The following is a 16,916-nucleotide window of genomic DNA, read 5'->3' as shown; positions in this document are numbered from 1 at the left end:
ATTTGACCGAATCTGTGCCTCTAACATAACATGATTTAAAATGGTTATTTTTAAACAGTAACAACAGATAAATTCTACAGGGACTATATTGAAAACCAGTAAATCTGACTTTATCAAGTTCAGTGCGTTGACAGTTAAGTAAACAGTTTGGCAGAGAGGCAGGCAGATAGAGAGAAACATGAAAATAAAAATTAATATAATATATAGGAGTAGGTAAGTAAGTAGGAGCATTTACTTACCATGGAAGTTAAGGATAAAGAATCCTCCAGTAGAGAAGTCAGAATGAAAGCGAACCAGGACCTTTGAGCTGGAACTGTAGGCCGACTCTAATGCTGTGTTACCACTGAAGACTCCCAGCTGGGGACTAGATGTATCAGGCCCATCCCTTAAAAAACGAGAAGAATAAAAAACAGTTTACACTCAAACTGGGAGAGAACAAATCTCAAACATTAAAAGGAATTAAATGTATTGTAGAGGTCCATAGGTAATTAGGATTTGAAATTGAAGGCAATGAAGAAATGACAAGAGGAAATGAAAATGAGGATGAAAAAATGGTTAAAGGGGAGAGAGTGGGAAAAAAGACTGGTGTTTCTGTAGCTGCTGCTTGAAAATGCCAACCCAGAAAACAAGGATATACTGCAAAGTGCTCTTGTTTCTAACTCAAGCTGTTTATGGTAAGCATCGGGATCAAAATATTTTCTCAAATATATTAGAAGGGTGTACTACAAAGACTTAAGGATGCTTCATTGTCACTTTAGGCATCCATTAATTATCTTCCAAATTGTTTTGATTTTGCATTAGCTCCTGCTAATGGTTTTAGTTCCAGCTAATAGTAAACAGTTTAGTTGTTTCAGTGGACGTCTCCTGTGAAACGGCACCTGAAAACTTATCTTTTAAAGCTATTGAGTTTTCTCAGCATTGTTATTAAATTCCTAGGTTTCTTAAGTCATCTCAGTGTTATCCTATGTATATTATATATCCAACATTATCTGTAAGAGCCCCTCTTCAGATTACTTGATAGTGAAACATATTTAAAAACTTTGCTTCTGACATGAATTGCTCCTGACAAGAATAAAATTCCAAGAACAAAACAAAATACAATTTATGTTACTGTTTGCCTGGAGATTAAGGGTAAGCAAGAGAGATCAGTGTGAACTTCTTGTTATATGCTTCATTGTTTGACAGATTTAATTAGCGCATTAGAGATAAACCAAACAGTCAGCATTAGAAAAACAAAACTTTGAAAAATCCACACGCTTGTTAACAAAAAAGGAAGGAAGAATCTTTCAGCACTTCCTGTATTTTTTCATCAATTTTTTAAACCAATTTCAAACAAATTTATTGAACAAAGCACACAGATTAAAAGCTTTACTTCACTCATTAAATATTGAATGTTGCTGAAAGGTTACATTTCCTATGGTTTCTAAATGACCAGTTTTAGGCTTTAATGAACATGCCATTGGATTAAAAAAGGGTTTTAAAATTTTAATTCATGAGGAGGGCCTGGGATCTCTTGCCTCCTCAATAATTCAGTCTTCTGAAGGTGTTGGAGCTCATTTAACATTCTAAAATTCTGCTATTTAGTTGCTTTAAAGGAAAGGAAAGTCAACATCTTGTGGTTTTATTTGTTTCCCTACATAGCTAAACAAAATAAATGTATTTATATAAATCAAAGAAAAAAAAAAATATATATATATATATATATATATATATATATATATATCAATGCTGATACTCAGTGCAGTTCAGAATTGGTAAGTTGAAGGGAATATGACCACAGAGTTATAAGGGTTATAAGATGCAGCATAAAACAAAGATTTTATTTTTGTTTTGCAGAGATGATAGTGGAATCTTAAAGACTCTATCATTAAGATTTATATAATTTTGCAAAAAAGATTCCTAATCTACACTACAATGATAAAAGGAGAACGTCACATTATAATTGTATAGAGATTTTGATTATGTCATTGTTTTGTCTGTTTTTTATTTTTATGCAACAGAGGGCTTTATTATAATCAAATAATGTAATTATTGTATGCCTGAAGAATGCTTTGGCTAATACACCGTGGATAAAAAAGTAGATGTACAGTATATGTCCATATGTATATTATCTATATATATATATATGGACAACCCTTGACCTTTGACTGTTGGTTTTTTCTTTATACTGTGACCCTGGATCTGCTGCCTACTGTGCTGTTTCACTGATATTAGGCAAAAGTCCAAATGCAACTGGTTAAAGACCACAGGGACAGTTAGCAGCTCCTCACATCTGGATGCATATGCTGTCACATAACACTCCAGAGAAAACAAGGCAGACACACATCTGTGTTGTGTTAACATGATGTAATAAAGCACAGCCAAATTAAATCCACTATGCAGAAAGAATAATGAAAGTTTAAGCTTGGCAGTTTTGCTAAATTTGTTGAAAGAATTTGTTCAGTTAAAATCATAACAAAAATCTTTGAATGCATAAGTAGATTTCATTCTATGTAACCTACTCAGCCAGTTTATTTTAAAAAAATAATCATTTAAACTTAAGTTTTTAAAATTGTAACACACCTTTTTTGGACCATCCCTAATATATTTTAAGATTTAACAATTAAAGATTTAAAATTAAAATGCTCATACATGCCATACTTTCGTGCCAGACTTTAAGTGTACCTGTAATCAGAAAACTTTTCAAAAAATGTCAAATCACGGTACAGCAGCATTCCACATCTTAATTTCCGAGTTAGATGTGTTCTTACTTCTCTGTTTTTCTAACGCATTTAATGCGTTAGAAATCCCCATTACAGAAGCTATGTTTATTAGAAAATATTTTGTCTGTGCACATAATCTATATCGAAATTGGATACAAGTCTTCTGAGTGCCAACCTTCCACATGAAAAGTACATTTATGTTTGTCAAGATCAATTACTCATATTGAAAATAAAAGCAGTAGATAATTGATTGTAATATTAGGTATCTTTGCCAGTTGATTCTGTTTACATAAAAATAATTGCAAATGCAGTGGGCCTTTGCGCCAGGACCTCTAAATCTGTCTAAAACCTTGGAGGGATGATGGTGATGGCATTCCATTGGGTCTGCGAAAAGCTCTCCTCTCTCAAGTGTCAGCCCCCAGTAGCTTCCAAATATATTCATGAAATACAGCAGGACTGAGCCATCATGTGTGTACTCATCCCACATTACCGAGCTCTTTTGGTGGCGTCCATATATGGATGCAATTTCATAATTTAGTTCCAAATGAAATGTACCAAAAAACACATCAATCATAAAAATCAATTTGCAGCAGCGAAATAACTCAGTGCAGAGCCTCTCCATGGCTAAATGCAAGGTTCTATGAGCTGGCCAGATTGAAAAACCAGAAGCCACAAAGTGTGAATTCATTGCTTCCCCCTTCGCCTGCAGCTACTTACTCCCCAGAGTGCATTGCTTGAACCTGAAAATAAAAGCCAAGTATCAAGTCACGCATCTAAAAGCAAACTTACAACACCTGCTCAATCCTAATTTCCTTTCTGATAAATCTGTTGCTCATCTCGAATGTTGACAGGCTGTGCATGATGCACAGCCTAGCCGCTCTGCAATCTTGTCAGATCCAGTTGAGTCTTGTTCGATGTGTGAATCCAGATCTGCCACTCCATTCATTACATTTCCCAAACCCCACTGACTCTCATCATTACTTTCAGAGTTCCCAAATCCTCTCTGGGCCTACATCTGGGCATAGTGCTGACTTAGATTGAATTGGTCAGTGTTCCCATTGTAAATGCATTACTCTCGCAGTCCTTGTATTGCACTCTTGCCTCTACACTGAATCCCATCTTTACAGCAGTAGAGGTTATATACTGATTGCAGAGTGTACACATGTCTATGTATTAGGTTTAAGGACATGTAACATCTGCTATAAACATTACACTAATTTAAACATCATATCATTTTACAAAGAATTGTTTGAGACTGAAGTGGAAAATGATAATAAGGTCACATCTGCTAGTTGTATTGCTATATGTTTATTCTAAGTTCCTGTACAGTCCCACCAAAATATAACTATTTGGGTTACACGTAGAAAGTTGGGAGTTGTTTTCCACAGCTGCACTAGAACCAGACTGCCTCACCCCTTGTTTTGGAGCCTTTATCCTTGGTATAAAACTCATGTGTTGTCTCTGCATTTCAGAGCTTTTCATCCAGATTTGCTTCATTATTGATTGTCCTACGAGCTCTCCAAGTTGTGCACAATTCATAAATAAACCTGATTGGGTGATTTTACCTGAACAGTGCTTGGTAATAGTTTTTTTCCACTAGACTTAAAACAATTCTGGTGCATGCCGTTGTAAAGCCAAGATAGTCTCTCAGTAACATATGATGAAAAATAATAAAGAAAACCAGTATTAGACATCCTGTGGGGTTAGAGAACATTGAGTGCATCCCACGAGTTTAAGAAAATTTAGATTCTATCAGGCGGCATGTCCATTACAGCTGAACAGGGAATGGGTGAATACATCCTAAACAGATCTGTCAGTGATGCAAAAAACTGTATGATGAAAACAATACATCCACCCTTTTCTGTATGTAGTGTGAGTGAATGCTATGAATGAGTGTGAATTTCCCAAGACTTACCAGACAGCAATATAATCTGTGACTGGCTCTGTCTGCAGCAAAGTAAAGTTGATGTAAACCCCGTGGCCATGGGGAACGCTGATGAGCCAGCTGCAGTCTTGGGAGTTGGGGTATTCGTTGGGGTACTGAGGTGAATAGATGGTCCCATTCTCAGCTGTCACATTATATCCACAAGGAGCTGTAAGAAGCAGAATTATGAGACTGTCAGTTTGAAAAATTGAAAAAAGAACGAAGAGACAGAAGTTACTTTTAAACTGCAGAAGGTGAGGTATATGATTAATCTTGAAATCATTCTTTGTGACTGAGGCACAAGCAACCATTTCCATAGTGACTCAAGAACAAAACAGGGAAAATTCAAAGGTTAATTTATAAAATTAAACCATCAAAGTTCAACTCTATTTAGCTCCAAACAAATTAGAAATAAAATATATATATTTACACCTTCTTAATTAATGAAAGAGTGTTAATTGCACTGTTTCCACATTCTTAGACGGTTTCAGGTAGACCAGGTTCTTGCTTGTTTGGTCTGGACCAAAGTCTGGATGAGATTCCAGACTTGTGAACAAAGACAACTACCCAGAAAATAAACCAAGCCCTGTACAAAACCCACCACACAGATCTAAAGTGAAAGGAACCTATGAAATTACGTTGTTATTACAACTTTGGCACTAAAGACATGTTCACGTTGAAATACTGCAAAGAACATATTGAATGAGTTATAGTTTCCTCAAAGATGAATGTGGTAGACAGCTGAAATTTAATTCTCACTTAGATTGAGTTTGATTTAATCCAGTTTTTCTTACCCTCACAACGGGGAAAGGGGTGATTCCATTTCCGATTTGTCCCATGGAGGCACGTTAGCACCTTGTGTCCAATCAAAACATAACCAGAGTAGCACTGAAAGGTTATTGATTGTCCAGCACTGTAGTCACTTTTGATAATGTCACCATTTGGGAAAGGAGAAGGATCCTGGCAGTTCTGAAGCTGATAAGCTAAAGATAAAAAAAGATAGAACATAGAAAGAAAAGTTACCACAGAAATAGTAGCAATTGACTTCACATTATTCTTGGTTTTGGTCATCGGAACAAAAAATATGCTACTGATTAATAAGCAGATAGTTAAGATAAACATACACATATTAGACAACAAGTACTAAGAGCAACTTTTCTCTCTTATGTGCACAGATGTGCATAACATGTCAGCACTTGCTTGAGGAAATACCAGGAAATGCGTGTCTATTAAGGGCATATTTTTCTCTTCATGGGTGTCATGGCAAGTGAAGCCTTTCCATTAAATGTGCCTTTCACAGTACAAGGAGGTGACTGACATTGAAGTCCTTGCTACCACAAAGGGTGACATAACGAGTGGTACCTAAAAGCACTTGAAAGAACTCTCACAACTCACACAAGGTCATCTTAAACACAGTCTCTAGTGCTCTGCAGTCGTCTGAATCACAGAAAGCATGTTTGGTAAAAGTAGGATCTAAAACTTAGGAAGAATCTGATGACATATTACAGGCAGAAAACATTTTCAGAATAGTCTGTGTTACCACAAACTACCATATGTGGAACAATGTGATATTAAAACAATATCCACAAACTAGTCCGAACTATTACGGCTAGTATTTGGAAATTCAAAAGTATAAAATGAATTTTAGAAAAGAAGTAAGCAGAAGTTTGGATATACTGTATGTAGGCCAGATGAAATGCTTGTAGAAGCAATAGAGCTTACAGTTTGGATATTACAACCAACATTTTGACTTCAACTAACTCCAGGAACAACTTTCCTAATTTTTGTGTTGAAAAATGCACTTATCAGCAGTGCAATGTCAGAGTGCCAATGCCTATAACTAGAATTAGAGCTCCCTTAAGCTTTTATATGCCACACTTGGGTTCAAATGGTAGAGTATGGTACATTTTCCCAGTATGTTTACAGTCACATTTTTGGCTTGAGAACTTATCCAGCTCCGGTTGCACAGGTGTGCACACAGATATGCAGTTTCACGACCTCTTAAGCTTTAAACACCTGAGATTGCATGTGATGTAGAATGGCACTGGAATGAAGGTACACTCTGCTTGGGTTGTAATCACAAGGTTCTGTGTGTGCTGCAGCCTCCTGCCAAAGAATATTGCTGTCAGGTGTCATTGGGTGTTACTCAATGTGCAGAAGGATTTTGGCACCCCTCAAACATAAAAGTAGGAGGAGGGTGACAGGTGTTACAGTATTAGGGGACTTTCTGTTGCAGAGAAGAAGAAAGAAATTAAGATGTGTACATAAATGTGCATTAGCTTATGTGTAAGTAAGCCTTGTTCTACTTATTCTGGCATACAGGCCCATAATGCATCTCTCGTGTCTTTGAAGTGAAACACTCAGGGCTACAAGTAAAGCCTGCTGGACATGATGCCAGTCTCTCACAAGGGTTTACTGGCAATCCATCTTTTTTAATGATGAACGAAAAGCCACAAGGTTTTTAAAGTCTTTAGCATGACTCATCCAGGGATCAAAGCTCGAAACCTCATAGCAATATGTGTTTTTTCATCCCATAAATCATTTCTTTGAGTTGCCAGGCTTTGTAATTTGGCCTCTAGGTTAGGAGTTCTTAATTTATTCTAAGCCTTTAAGAAGACTTTTTTTTCCTTAATCATTTGGACAACCACTGTCTTCCACTACCTCCCACCAAATGAGAACAATAATAGCAGACATATTTTGAATTCAGTCTTGTTCTATCATTGATGAAGCCTTCAGTCAATTTTTGTGGTTGTTTCTCAAAGCGTATCTTAAAAATGACTGCAACTTACCTTGGTAGATCAGTCTGAACCCTGGCCTGTTCTCCGAGTGGTCACTGTAGAAGTGAATGATTGTCAGGTGAGTAGTGCTCATCAATGGTGGTGGAATCTGTGATCCTGTGAATTGACCAATGAGAGCAGAGCTGTGTTGTGGTCCGGCACGGACTTCAAGGAAGTCATGGTTGTCCTCCGAGGAGAAGTTTTGGAATTGAATATGGGCTCCTAGTAAATAAGCACAAAAGATACATGTTCAAAACCAGCAAAAGAGAAAATAAAAACACTAACAAACAACACAGTATGTGATAAGATCAAACAAATCAATACTAATATTTATGCATGATGACACTGGTGCATTTGAAATGGCAAATGTTCTCATTTGCAATTTTAATATTTATAACAAAGTAGCCTTTATAATCATTTGGATAAATATGTGCCAAGGTTTCTGCAGAAGTCTGTATGTATGTTTACAATGTGGTCAGTCACCAACTCACATATGCAAAATCTGTGGCAGAATTTGCACTAAAAAAGCATGTCTATGTTTCCCATAAAAGCCAACAAATATACCTAAAATGACATGTTCTTTCGAGAAATGCTCCTTCATCCAATAAAGCCTAACTCACCATATCCAGCTGGCAGGGTGATTTGCCAGGTGCAGTCCAGGTTGCCAGGATAGTTGCCAGGAAAACCTGGACTGAGGATGACACCACTCATCTCAGATAGGACCCCACCGCAGCGTGCTGGCAATGAGTGAACATAAAACATTGTTTATAAATATGAATTATACTCTAGGAATTGTTGCTTTTATCCTTAACAAATGTGCCGATGAATGAGCTGCAAAAGGTTTCCAAAGTACTAAAATGTGTGCTGTAAATTATAATTAACAAAAAGTAGGTGCTGTTAAAGCACATTGTTAAATAAATCCTGATATGTGAACAACAAGTTTAGCAAGAATTGTCTAAAAAGAGCTTCTGAAGCTATTGAATTATTCAATCCTAAACACAAACATGACCTTAACAAAGGTCAGAAACATAACTTTCCAAAGCACAAATTCTGCTGGTGCTTGCACCATCTTACACCATTATTCGACCGATGGCTGAACTCACATCAGTGGAAAAACTTCTTGGTTTCAAAAACTTTATTATAAACTTAAAACATATACTAATGGAATAAAAACACATAGAAAAAATATTTCATCCTTACCTCAGAAAGATGAATAATAAAGATTTTTTTAAGCAGATCTATAGAGGGCATTCATTCATCATATAGTTGTTTTTCTTTCTACTGTGTCGATGTACAAAAATTTTAGATGCACCTCTCAGTTCTAGCACATTGCCATGTAATATTCTGTAACGTTTGTGCCTGCAGGACATCATTTCCTTCCCAATACAGAAATAATTCATAAAACAATGTAGCCCACAATAAAATGTGTTTGTGTTTGTCTGGGCAATACCTATGCAAAGAGGTGGTGGGTAGTTCCACCGACGCACAGTCCCAGGCATGCAAGAAATGTGTGAATGACCCTGAAAAGATAATCCAGTGTCTTAATCCAGTGTGTAAAAATACTGTGAAAGATGTATTTTTATCATTAACACATTCATTTTATACTCTAGGAAAACATAAATAAAGTTGAAAGATGATATTTAGATACAATGTTTTGTTTTGCTTTTTTATTTAGAACAATTAGGATTACCAAAATATCTATATTTGCTCAATGCTAGAATAATGACAGAATTCTTCCCCAGGGGTCTCACAATAGTTTGCTGGAACTTTGGCCAATTTCTTCTGACAGAGCTGGTGTAGCCGAGTCAGGTTTGTAGCTTTGTAGGGTTAGGGTTTTTTTAGGGTTTTTTCTAAGTGACTGAGATCATGGCTTTTATGATGGTCACCCTAAAACAGCCTTTCATGTTATTAAGCTATTTTATAACTCATTTTATGGTATTACTAGAATGACTATCCAGACAGAAGACTCATACTATATGTGCCGAGCATTATTTTTCCTGGCTGATGTTCTGAGATGATCCTTTAATATGTGAGTGTATTGTTCTTTCCTTATAATGCCCAGTCCTTCCTGCCGCACCCTTACCTCAGGTTTTGGACTATTGGCTTCTTCTTTGAATTATATTTAATTTAAAGTTGGTAGAGTGCTTGTTTAACTGTGGATAAAGCTACCTTGTCAGCTTCAGTTAGAATTTTCACACTGTCTTTTTTGCTGCTGTTCTGGGTTTTTACATAAACAGCATATGAAGAGACATCCATCTCTATAAGCACTGTCTGTCTTTCGTACTTCCTGAATAGCATCATGGCTGGACATTATTTTATGCAGGTGTTTCGGGTGTTGGCTTAAATACATTAACATATGGATCTCCCCAGTCAAATCAGATGTTGCAAATTAACTTCTTTAAAAGACATTTCTTTCTCATCATAATTTTAAATGTATTTTTTTTAACTAGGTATATATCCAGTTTTAAATTTTTAGATATAAAATTATTTAAAAAGAAAACATTTTTATACAGGTTTTTTTTAAACATGTTTATGTATTTGTACCAGCATTTTTTAATGCAATTGTTCATTGTTGCTGACCACTTTTCACACATGACTCGTGATTACAGTGTGAAGAACAATGTACTTTTAACAAAGATGTGTAATATAAAGAACATAATAATTGATGCAAATCATAAACATCACAGGGTTAGTGTGTATGCTGTGTGATTCATACCTGTAGTGTGTAACCAGGTTCACAAATGAAAGCTACCACCTCATTCACCATGTATCTGTCTCCTGTTTTTATGCCATTTGCTGGGATCATTGGTTCAGGACAAGTCGTCAGCCCAACCGCTACAACAAAGAAGAAAAACAAACAAAAAACAAAACAGGGTTGTTTTTTTTATTCCCCCCAAAATATATTTTAATGTAAGTTGTTTTTTTCCTGAACATTGCTAAGCCCCTGGGTTAAAAACCATTGACCTGAAAAAGTAAATGTGATATGATCATTAATTCTTAAAATTTTATGCAGAAAAATCCCACTTCCACAAAAATTAATAACTTCTCAATCTAAATGTTTTATACCTACATTTTAGTACCAAAAAAAGCAATTTGTTATGTGTGAAAACAGCAGGGAAATCTTGTCCATTTCGTTTTTCTCCATTCATAGGAATTTGACCTTTTCTCAAGACCTTATTTGTAGCACACTTCCTACTAGTTTACATATGTATATAACATTTATTTATTATACCACACAGGTTTAGTCCATCTTTAAAAAAATAAACTTATGAGAAGAAATGAGAAAGTCGTATTTATTATTTTTGAACAAATTCCCCAGTATAAATTGACAACATTTTAGATTTGATAAGTACTACAACAAAGTAAAGTTTTAGAAGGTAATAACCTGGCAGTGGATTTGTATTTCCAGCACAAAATAGGTTAAACACATCTCTAATAAGTTTGACTGCAGCAGACCTTTAGACCAGTAGAAGCGTATCTGCACATTTGTGTGTGAGTGCGTTGGGGTGTGCGGGAGACTGCCCTAGAGCTGTTACCATGGCAGCACATGGGTGGAAAATAGGAAGGAAGGAGGAAAGGAAAGAAGGAAGGACTCAAGAGAGGAAAGGAGGGAAAGACGAGGAACTGTTTGTGTGTGATGCTTGTGTCACTGGTCATGTTGGTTCATTATCTACATTTCTACCATCAAAAGGCTGTGATCCAACTGTGCCCATACACACAAGTAATCAGGCATGCACATCCAGGTGGCCTGTAGCACCCCTGAATGACATTTGTGAGTCTGCGTGGATGAGTGATTTTCACATGAGTCTGCTTGCTAAGGGGGAATGAGGGAGACTTAAATTTTTAAAGGGACTATAAGTGGGAAAGCTGTGTGAGGCATAACTTACACACACGCAAACAAACACAGTCGGTGTATTATTAGGCAGAGCATCAGTGGGGTGTCATGACAACTGATCAATGAAACTATTCCATTTGGCTGACCATCTTTCTCTCTCTTCTGCCAACACACAGTAAGTCCTGACTATGTGAGAGTAGTCATGCCCAGTAAACTACTGACAGCACCACAAAACATCCCACCAGGACTACTGGACTCCTGCTGGACATTGTCAGCAGTTAAGACTAACTGACTAGATTTACTACACTTCCATTTTAGCTTATGAGAGGACAGACAAGCAAGAGAGACATTTCCCCTCATCCTTAGATGATCAGCGTAAAATGTGATGAACATCACTGCCAGAATCATTCACATGTCTCATGATAGAACATCTACAACGATCTGTGCCGCAGAAAGAACACAATGTAGTGCGCCAACTGTGAACTATCATCTCAAAACAACTAAAAGTTGACTAATCTTTGAAAATGTGTTTTATAAGAAAAACAAGTTCAATTTGGTGATGAAGAGCTCTGTATAGAATCTCTTCTCTCTGAGGTTGTTGAAGTCATCATTTTGGAAAAAGTAACACCTGCTACCTTCAAGAATGAATTGATGAGTGAATTTTAGTTACACTATATGTAGCTGCTGCAATGTAAGAGTTAGAGCTATTATATTTATAATATGTGGATAGTTTAGCCCAATATTACTGATATCCATGGCAAATTTAGATTTTAAATTTAAATTTCCCCAACAGCTGCACATGCCTCATTTATACAGATGGGAACACTATGTTGTCACAAAATATCAAAACAATTTTAAAGAGATTTAAAAATGATTTATTCTCAAACATGAGCAACATATTTTTTACATTTCTAAAACAAAAACTGTACTTAATATTGTTGCATAATCTGTTTATCTAGGTATTGGCCATCACAAACTAATAATCATGTTGATGTAGCTAAAGCTCCAGAGTAAAGATTAAATTGGCTCTTTGAACAACAAGTTATGTAGTCACAAGAGGGTGGCACTGTGGTTTAAAGTAGTTTACTGTGAGAAATTTTGAAAGAAATATGTGCAACAATGATTTCACTCACCCTGGAAAGTTTATATATGAAAGCAAGAGCTACCTTTTATCTGTTAAGAGATAACAAGAAGAATTCCTTTGTTTTGAATACTTTTAGTTTGTCTGCCTTTCATCAGGCAGACAAACTCTTCTGTCATTAAGTTCTTACCAGTGAGAAGGTTATTCGCTTTCTAGCATTTATATTTAGAGAAGAAAAATTCACTCAGATTTTTCCCATTTCTGTTGACAACATAACTTTAAAAATGACTATATCGAGTTATTTCTACAGACATGCAGACCTTCTTGACTGTTCAAAAATAAAACTTTTATAAGTTACCATCCATTTTGGATCCAATTGATCTACATTTAAATAGAGTACGCAACTCTTCTTTAGATTAGAACTTAAGAGTTTGCAAAGAGTCAAAGACCGAGGAATCTTAACCAGTAAAGGAAAACATTTATTTACTTTGACTTTCTCCTATTAACATTAAACATGTTAATAGAAAAATCACCCAATATTTACACTGAAAAAGTGCGGTGTGCATTTGTACAACCCTCTGAATCAATATTTTTTTGAAACACGTTACGATGCAATTAGAGCTAAACGTGCTTTCAGGTGGATTTCTACTAGCTTCGGGCATCAGGGCACTGAATGTTTTCTTCTTTGCAAAACAGCTAAACCTCAGTCAGGGTACATAGTTTGGTATATTGTTTAATAACACCTAACTTTCCTTACTTCAAACTTCAAGACCTAGCCAGTATGTTCCTTGATCTTCATGATGCCATTTGTTAACTAATTATTTCTAACAAACCTCTGAGGGCCACGTAGAATGTGCACACATAATAAATTACACACAGGTAAACTTGTTTTAACATTTAGTTTTGAGAGTGATTGCTTGCCATTTTATTTAAGGACATTAGAGTAAAAGGAGATTAATAAAATTGCACATCACACTATTTAATATTTTATTTTTATTTTTTAACATTTAGCTGCCACTTCACACTTTTTGACATCTATCACATTAGTTTTTGTTAAGTGCTTTGAAGTTTGCAGTTATAGCATTAGGATAAAAGTACAACATGTAAAAGTTTCCTTGGATATCAGTTGTAGAGATGATGGGCAGTAAGCCACAGTACATTTAGGACTAGAATAAATTAGCATGTCTCTTGAGTCATGCTGCTACAGCTGAGGAATGTAACATGATGTTATTACAATCTGTACTCCCCAATATGTATGTACAATAGGTTCTGTCATTAGCATTTTCTTTTTTTTATGACAGATGAGTTGGTCTACCTTTCCTCTCATCTAAAACGTGCAACTAATTTAAGGCAGATGAACAACAGTCTGGTTCTTTTGCCGGTTTCTACTAAAATTAACTGCCTTTCTGTTGTTGGTATTGACCAACATTGGAGACAGTATTAACCGAACTATCAAGAACAAGTCAGTAAGTCTGGCTGGTTAAAATCATCCCTATTCTCGATAAAAACTATTTCAAACCAATAAACAGAAAGAGCTGCCGTCACTCAAGGACTACAACAGCTTTACTTGTTAAAAAAATAAAATATGTAAAATATATAATAAAATTGTGGTGTGTGGTTTATCATAGTTATGTCAATTCTATTTTTAAGCTTCCTTAAAAGCCCTTGAACTCTAATTGTGGGTCTGGTAATAAAAGCTAAGCTAGAAAGCTCAGAATAATGCCATTCAAAACTACAGTCAAGCAAAAATATAGGAAAAATAAAAACATAGTCTTCCAGGTTTTCATTCCTAGTAATGGCATGTCAACTCACACATAGATGCCAAAAACACTGATGCGAATGCGTGCACCCACCTATAAATCAGAACACCACGAAATGCTCACTCATACACACTAAAACTCTCACATATTCTCATAGAAGGGGACATGTTCATTGATCTAGAAGTGATTCTAAGCTAAAACAAGTACAAAGTACTGAAAAGCACAGCTATGCCCTGACAGGTGTGTAAATGCATGATGGTAATGCCCGTGTCCATACCTGTTTGGTCTGCGTAGTTGTGTACCTATGTGCTTCTTATTCACCGGATTTATGTGCATGCCTGGCACAGGCAAAGGAAGTCTGTGTTTGTGTCTGAGCCTACATGAATTTGTTTGTGTCCCTCCAGGTGAGCATTGTGTGTGTGTGCTAGAACTCGGCGCTCAGCATGTGTGTGTGCTCTCGGGCAATACCAGTTCAGGTCACTGAGTCTCGTTATTTGATGTTGAAGTTTTGGCAGCAGTATTGTGTGTTTGTGTGCATTTCTAGTTAGAGAGAACACTATTTTATAGTTCCTTTGAAGTTTTATATCATCAAGCATTTCCTTTTTGAAGCCAACCAATCTCCATTAACTTACTCTTATATTCCAGGTGAAAGCCTGCTGCTACCACACTGATGTCACTCTGAAAGTGCAGGAGTAGCTGATTGGATGTTGAGTTCAGTAGAGCAGGAGCTGTTGTTCCTACACACCACATACACAGACACACACAAAAAACATTACAATATTGTACAAGCTAGGTCTGTCAGTATTATTTAGCATGCTAGTATTGCTTTGAAGTCAAACTTATAATAATCAAAGGTTGTCTCAAAAATCATCTTAAAATGGAATTAGGGATTCTTCGTCATATATTAGATTTTTTTCATAGATATGCATAGGCTGTTTACGTTGTATCAAAATCCATTCTAGAAGGCAGTGAAGGGTCACGAGCCTAAATACATTTCAGAGTTTGTTGCTGAAGTATGAACATCCCTCAGGTAAGGAGAGACCTATTCTTTTTGTGTTTCAAGGATGAGAATTCAACGAGGGACGACCAAAAAAGCCCAAAGATTATTAGAATTATTATTTTTATTCCTATCATATTTTAGTTTTTTCATTTGATTAAATTTCGCAATACTCATATGCCTTTTTTTATTGTATCTCAGAATTGTATGCTTTTATGTGATGCTTCATGTCTCTCTTTGACGTATGAGGTGTTTCTGTATTTCTTTCTTTTGTTTTTCTGGTAAATAACTTGAATTACCCCATTTGTAAAGGTGCTATACAAACAAACTTCCTGACTTCTTAAAATAGACAGTTAACAGTCACCTCAGATTTAAAACATTACCCTTTCAAAATAATTGCCCAGTGTTTCTCATTCGACCATGTAAATTGGCCTTTTTAAATGTGTGACTCATGAGGCTGTAAGCATAAAGAAACTCCACACATATTTAAACATCAAGGGAAATCTTATCTATAAATTAATGTGTGCTATTTTTGATGTGCTCCTTTTTTATAACTTGTGCATACATTAAGAAAAAAGAAGAAAATTACAAATATTTTCAAAAGTGTAATCTGGTGATGAAAGAATAACACTCTATTCACATTCTGAGCACCCTCAAGTGACAAATGCAGAAAATATTGGGTGAATTTATCAAAGGGAAGGTCGGGTATTTCAGATGAAGCAGCTCTGATCATTCAGTATCCCAAGATGAGGAAATCTTCATCGGTGTAGACAAAGTGCTTGCATAGCACAGCAGGAGAGTGTATAATATCAACGGCTCATCACTGTGACATTTTCATTCATGGTGTCTCATAGTGTAAGACGAATGTTACAAAAAAGACAAATCTGGTTGTTATACAAAAACTTTTTAGCTGCAAAACTAAAGCCCCACCCGATATTTTCAGGATAAAACTGCTTTACTACAGATGATAAGATATAAACTCGGTTTATTCCAAACACTTAACTGTTGGGAGTAAACTTTTTTTTAAATTTCTATTAATAGTGTGATAATATGACATTATACTATTCATGTGGTAAAAGTCAATGAAACTCATGCACAGTCTGCAGTATGTGCTTAAATCTGAAACACAAAACTAACACCTGCAAAAGCTGCACATAATTTCTCCATCTATGGCCAAAAAGCATTCTAAAGAGAAACAGTTTTATCTGCCTGACTAAAGGTGCTCAGTGGTCAGCTTTAGATCAACATGGTTGTAGCAGCCAGCTCCCAGGTGAATCCTTTATAAAAGAGTACAGTTATATATTAAATTTGTGAGTGTGCGCGTGTGTGTATGTGTGTTGCCCTACATGTGGCATGTCTTATGTGAGGTATAGCTGTGAGACAGATATGTGCTTGGGGCAGGGTACAAGGGAAACTCTACAGGGAAATTGTAAAAGGTTATACTTTATTAGTGACTCTCTTCTTAGTGTCACTCTTTCTCTATCCTTTTCTCCATTTATAATAACTATTGTTCACCATTTGAGGTTAGAACTATACCAAACATTTCTATTGTTTGCGTGTACTAAATGTATTAGTTAAGGAATAATCATGTGCCATACAGCCTATTTTGTTTTGTATGTCATCTGCAGTTTTATGTCTCTGACCTTTGTGCTTGACCAGTCAAGCTGTCATACCTGAAAAGGATCCCAGTTTTGGAGCTGTCATGTCCCCTCCATCATAGATCTCCAGAGAGTCCCAGTTGTGTTCTGTCGCAAACGTCATAACTTGGATCTAACAAGTAAACGACAATAATCACTGAACAAAACAGCTTGCAACTTTACACAATCCTGTACAACTGGTG

General features: G+C 36.0%; 1 protein-coding gene across 4 annotated transcripts in view; it reads right to left on the bottom strand.

Moving 5' to 3' along the window:
- Positions 1 to 16,916, bottom strand: part of csmd1 (CUB and Sushi multiple domains 1) — a 413,944-nt gene that overhangs the window by 58,096 nt on the left and 338,932 nt on the right. For all 4 annotated transcript variants that reach the window (XM_023332533.1, XM_023332535.1, XM_023332534.1 and 1 more), the window contains exons 38-46: positions 16,750 to 16,846; positions 14,712 to 14,816; positions 10,120 to 10,238; positions 8,854 to 8,923; positions 8,024 to 8,140; positions 7,416 to 7,625; positions 5,421 to 5,609; positions 4,618 to 4,795; positions 240 to 385 (exon numbers count right to left, since the gene is read on the bottom strand). In XM_023332533.1, the coding sequence (XP_023188301.1) occupies positions 240 to 385; positions 4,618 to 4,795; positions 5,421 to 5,609; positions 7,416 to 7,625; positions 8,024 to 8,140; positions 8,854 to 8,923; positions 10,120 to 10,238; positions 14,712 to 14,816; positions 16,750 to 16,846 (1,231 nt within the window). The remainder of the gene's footprint in view (positions 1 to 239; positions 386 to 4,617; positions 4,796 to 5,420; positions 5,610 to 7,415; positions 7,626 to 8,023; positions 8,141 to 8,853; positions 8,924 to 10,119; positions 10,239 to 14,711; positions 14,817 to 16,749; positions 16,847 to 16,916) is intronic.

This window comes from Xiphophorus maculatus, chromosome 4 (assembly GCF_002775205.1).
Source record: "Xiphophorus maculatus strain JP 163 A chromosome 4, X_maculatus-5.0-male, whole genome shotgun sequence".
Lineage (NCBI taxonomy): Eukaryota > Metazoa > Chordata > Actinopteri > Cyprinodontiformes > Poeciliidae > Xiphophorus > Xiphophorus maculatus.
This window is presented reverse-complemented; position numbering and strand designations above follow the sequence as displayed.